At 51.0% G+C, this 5,540-nt stretch overlaps 1 protein-coding gene across 9 annotated transcripts in view; it reads right to left on the bottom strand.

Moving 5' to 3' along the window:
• Positions 1 to 1,318: 1,318 nt before the first annotated feature.
• gpatch8 (G patch domain containing 8) overlaps positions 1,319 to 5,540 on the bottom strand; it is a 28,514-nt gene continuing 24,292 nt past the window's right edge. For all 9 annotated transcript variants that reach the window (XM_089018794.1, XM_089018799.1, XM_089018798.1 and 6 more), the window contains one exon: positions 1,319 to 5,540. This exon is cut by the window's right edge and continues 540 nt beyond it. In XM_089018794.1, the coding sequence (XP_088874920.1) occupies positions 2,306 to 5,540 (3,235 nt within the window). In that variant the 3' untranslated portion in view covers positions 1,319 to 2,305.

Genomic DNA, 5,540 nt, shown 5'->3' with positions numbered 1-5,540 from the left:
CCTTTCTTGACTTATTTGAATGAAATCTAAAAAAATGTACTTTGGTTGATTTTTAAGGCATTTAATCATGACTTTGTACTTTGGGATGGACTGCGAGGAACAGTGGCGCCTCCTACTGTCACATAGGCATAGTTGGCATTGTTATTGGGAGTTGTTAACTCATTCACTGACTGCCAATGTGCAAAAATGTTTCCACTCCAGTGCCAGGGTTTTTGTCATTTTCACACAAATTGCAGGAACCACAGAATTTTGTTTCCTTTCTTTCTTAACTTTGCTGCTGTGTTACTTCCGGGTAGAGTGAACACTGGTGCGAATGGCTGCCGCTGCTCATCCGCACAAAAAAAATCCCATGACTGTAAAGTGTCCTTGAGAGTTTTGAAAGGCGCTTAGAAATTAAATGTATTATTAATATTGAGTTTTAGGACTACATAAGCATTCAATTCAGTTTAAGAAACCTTAGATTCTCTTCTTTCATCTGAAAAAAAAGATATTTCCTAAGCTGTATGGGTCTGGAGTTATCTGAGCATGAAATGGGGGAGGCTGTACAAAATACAATACATATTGATTTATATAGCGCTTTAATAATAGCTGAATCTGTAACAAAGCGCTAAATGCTGTGACTGTAAAGTGTCCTTGAGAGTTTTGAAAGGCGCTTAGAAATTAAATGTATTATATATATAAACCAATATGTATGTATGCATTGTATTTTGGACAGCTGCCCTCATTTCAAGCTCATATAATTTAAGAATTAACTTTTTCTGATGAAAGAAGAGAGTCTAAGGTTTCTAATGTTGTATTAAATGTTTATGTGTTCCTAAAACTCAATATTATCAATTATTATATATATAATAATATATTATGAATATCAATTTTCTACTTTCATTTCTGTCATAACTTTGCTGCTGTGAAATGTAAATTTCTCCACTGCGAGACTAATAAAGGCAAATCCAATCCAATTATGTGGGTCCAGGAGTTCAAGTGACAATGACAAAAACCATGGCACTGGAGTGGACACATTTTTGCACGTTTGGCAGTGAATGAGTTAACAACTCCCAATAACAATGCCAACTATGCCTATGTAGCTAATGTATTATTATTATTATAACATGGACAAAAGGCAAATGCTGCCCCCTCGTGGAAGGGAAAACAGTAAGAGAGGTCTGACCAGCACATTATCAGCACCCCCGCAAGAAAAAAAACCCTGAAGAAATTCAGTAATGGCGCTGCACGTCATGCTATTCAATTCCTGAATAAATTCGGGAATGGCAGTGAATGAGTTAAATATATTAGGCCATCCAACCCTAAAAAAAAAACAGAATGAACTCAGGGGTTTATTGGCTGAAACGGTTAGTTTGAAAGAAAACAAATACATAATAGCTAAAGTTTCAGGCCCGTTGAGGCAAGAGAGCAATTTGACCAATAAACAATCGCTAGAATATTCAGGTTATTTACAAAACAAAAATACACAACGGAAAAATAACACAACCTTTCCTTCTTGGAAAAAAGCACACAATTGGAAAATAATTTACAAACAAAAGAAAAATATTATTGCAGTATACTACAATCTTTGACTTAAGATTTCAGTGCAAGAAATGTCACCCGACATTGGGAATTGAGGCCCGGCTGAGGCTTAATCGTAGCGCAAATAGTCCCAATGATCTAGGCCGCCAATTCTTTAGGGGCTGGGGGGTATTCTTCAGATTGCACACTGATATATGTACACGTTACTGCAAGTAAAAGTAGTCATGTATGTAGCTTTATAGACAGGTAACATCCGACTTACGACCGGATCGACTTACGACCACGACTTCTAGACCCTACGCCTGGCACCGCAACGCGCTAGCAATCCGGCAACGCGTACGCCAATTTTGGCCAGCCAGCATCTCACTGTCGCACAGCAATCAGCCGTTTGATGGCACCAGAGGAGGGAATTTGTCAGTCAGCCTCCGAGTCTCTATTGAACATTTTGAATGTATTTCGACTTACGACCATTTCGACTTACGACCGTTTGGTCGGAACGAAACTTGGTCGTAAGTCGGATGTTACCTGTAGTTGCTCACCCCAGTCCCCTCTTGTATTTTCTTCCCATTCATAATTTTTTTATGGCTTCGGCCATTTTGTCACTGGCTGGAAAACAAAAATACAAAATATCATCCAGTAAGTTAAAACAAAAAAATGTTTTGTTTATGTACCGCATTGCAAAATCAAGCCAGTGTCTGGAGTAAGTCTTGGGGTGGGGGGAGGGTAAAAAAAACTGCAAAAACCTCCAAAACAGAGGAATAAATGTCTAATCTCACCTTCTCAGTCAGTTCCCGTGGTTAGATGGATGCTGGAGGTCCTGCCCTGAGAAGATAGGATGGAGGAGCGGGTGGAGCTGGAGAGCCGCCGCAGCTGCCGCCGCCGCCTGCGATGACCTGGGTGTGAAGAGCGTCGGGTAGAGGGCCGCGTGGGGGACGTGGTGGAGGGCCAAGGGGGTGTGGTGGAGCGCCGAAGCCGGGATGATGTGGATGGGCTGTCCGGAAAGGAAGGCGGTCGGGTGGGCGGGGATCAACCCGGCGTGTCCCAGCGAGTGTCCAAGAGTGGGACCCAATGGAGATAAGGAAATGGGCGTGAGGTGGTGCTGGGGTATGTGGTGCACCTGCGCCAGTTGGGCGTGGGCGGGGTGCGGGTGGTGCGCCGGGTGGATGCCCATGGCGGCGGCGGTGGCGGCGGCGTGATGTTGGAGGATGGCGTGTTGCACGGTGGTGATGGACGTGCCCGACGCCACCGAGACGGCGGGCTGCTGGATGTGGATCTGCTGCAGGGTGGGTGGGGGAGGCGCCGGTGCCAGGGCGGCGGTGGCGGCCACGGCGGCCGGCGGGAAGTTTTTGACCTGCTTGGCCAGCAGCTGCTGCTGGATGTGCTGCTGGGCCGCCTGCTGCAGTTTGCTATACTTCTCCATCTCCTCCGGCGTGAAGGTGATGGGTTGGCTCTCCAGTGGCGCCAGGCCGTCTTCCTCCGCCTCCAGGCCGTCCTCCTTGAGGCCGTACGCGGGGTAGCCGTGCATCGGCGGGTGCTGCTGTTGCATGTCGGGCATGAGGGTCTCCATCATGGGGTTCTGCAAGGGTTCCTGGCCCAGTTCCCCTTGGTACTGAGGGACCATCATGGAGGAGTCCTGCTCGTAAAGCAAGCGAGGTTCTTGCGGCGCTTGAAGGTCTGATGGTTGTGTCTCTTCCTGTAGCGTCACGCTCTGTGGGAGGTCTTCGGTTCTCTGCGCCGGCGGAGCTGGGGGTGGCGGCGGCGGCGGCGGCGGCGGGAATTCCCTGATGGGCTCCACCAGGATAACTTCACCATCAGCCTCTGCGCTCTTCCCTTCTCCGGATTTGTCGCTCGCCTCCGTTCTGTTCGGCGGGATCAGAGGAGCTTTCTTCGCCGCTTGAAGTTTCCCAAAAAGCGGAAACATGCTTTTGGAAGATGGCGGTAGTTTGGGACCAAAGTATCCCTGCGGGGGGTCTTTGATCTTTAAACCCAATTTACTTGCCGCCGTGGGGTCATTCGAATTCTTTTTGGACTGAATCTTCTCCAATAGCTGTCGTGCCGTGAGGGAGTTTTTATACTCGCCCGCATCGCGTGTGCCGCCGAGCCGCTGAGCTAGCGAGCCGATGGCGCCGCGGTTAAGCCCCCGCGAGGCGGATCGCGGCGACTGCGAGCGATAGATGTTGGAGCGGTTAAAATCCCGACGGGGGGTCTCGCTGCCCGCTTGGCTACGGGCGCTCCGGTGTTGCGGGGAGCCTTTGGCGGAGCTGGACGAGCGGCTCGCCGAGCTTCGGCTTCGGCTGTAGCTCCGCCTCCAGGATCTGGCGCTGGTGCTGCGGCTCCAGCTGGTGGAGCTCCTGGAGGTGCTGCGGCGGCGCCGGCGGTGTCGCTTCCTGCGGCTGTAGCTGCGCGATCGCGAGCGGGAATCGTCGGAGGAGGACGAGGAGTACTGGCGCCGCCTGGAGCGCCGATGCCCTCGGTCGCCTCGCCTTTCGTAGTCCGAATCCGACGAGCGTTTGGAGTGCCTGCGCCGGCGTCCCTCCGTACTGTAGTCGCTGTAGCTGTCCGAGTAGCTGCGGCTTCGGTGGCCGTAGGCACTGCTCCCGGCTGAGGAACGCTCCGAGCTGCTGGAATAGGAACGACTCTGGGACGTTTTGTGGCGGTGGTGCCGTTGACGGCTGCTGCCGCGTCTGGAGGAGCGGCTGCAGGAGCGCCGCGACTCCTCGCTGTGGTGACGCCGCTCTTCCCGAGGACTCGACCGGTGATGGCGCGAACGCCGGCCGGTAGAAGCACCTTCTTCTTCGCTCTCGCTACTCGGGGGTCTACCGGGACCCGGGCTTTTTTGAGCCGAGGTGGAACAAGAGGCGCTCTGAGAAGGCCCGGAGTCGGTTTTGATTCGTTTGTTGCTGCCGTGCTCCTCGGAGGTTATCGTTTTGTCTAAGCATTTTCCAGTGGTCTTTTCCTCGACTCCTGATTTGCTAGGTGGGGCCTTCGTAGCCCGTTTCCGCTTCCCGGTTCCGACAACTTTTCCAGCGGGGATCTGCACTGACGAGGGATCGGGTTTCACTTTGGGTTTTTCATTGTTTTTTTCCTTTTCCTCGCCTGCAGCCTCTTCTTGATCGGCTACTTTGTTCTTGCTCTTCTTCCTTTTGTGTTTTTTCTTCTTCTTAAGCGTCTCTTGAGTCGGTTCCGTCTCGGCTTCCGCGTCATCCGCGAGCGCGTCTTTATCTTTTCTTTTGCGCTTTGAATGTTTAGTCGACTTTTTGTGCTTCTTCTTTTTCTTCTTCTTGGCGCCACTGGCGCCAGTGGCTGCTTTTTGATGGTCACATTCGGAGTGTTGCGCTCTAGCGGCGGCGTCATCGCTGTTGAGTTCCGTGTTAGCAACCGGTTCCGTCTTCGGGGTTATTTCTTTCTGGTTTTCTTTGTCAGGCTGCTCGCCGGGTTTTGGAGATTTAGTCACCTTTCCGCCACGCGCGCCCTTTTTACGAGACAGTTTGAAATCAAAATATAAAGGATTGCAGCTGTAAGACACTGAAGGCGGCGCTTTGGTGAACTCAAGGAGCTCGGAGGGCCATTGAAGGGTGGTGCTCTCATCTTTACTCAAGACGGGGAAAAACGGACCCACGGGAATCTTGGGACCCGAGTTGGAGTCCGAAGGCGGCGGCGAGTTTTCTTCTTTTTGCGTGACTGAAGAAGAAAGATCAGGAGTGGCGTCTACCGCACATGAATCGTTGTCCTCTTCCTTTACTTTTATAGCCTGAGGAGTTTGTTGAGCTTCAGGGGTTGAAGCGGCGATGGCGTCGTCGTCTTCTTCTTCGTTGCTGCACTCGACAACATTGGACTCCTGGGAAGCGGTCTCGACTTTCTCCTCCTGTACTTCCTCCTCGTCGTCATCTTCCTCGTCTTTACTCTGATTTTGATCCGATGCCTTCATGAACAGCAGGAATTGGAAGTGAGGCTTCACTCGACAGTGGGCCGGCGGCATGTAGTGGTAGTACTGGGGATCATGTCCTGCGTAGCTCTCC

Source organism: Hippocampus bargibanti, linkage group LG17 (genome assembly GCF_051943395.1).
Source record: "Hippocampus bargibanti isolate YZ-2025 linkage group LG17, ASM5194339v1, whole genome shotgun sequence".
Taxonomy (NCBI): Eukaryota; Metazoa; Chordata; class Actinopteri; order Syngnathiformes; family Syngnathidae; genus Hippocampus; species Hippocampus bargibanti.
The sequence above is the reverse complement of the archived record's forward strand: the minus strand, read 5'-3'. Positions and strand labels throughout refer to the sequence as shown.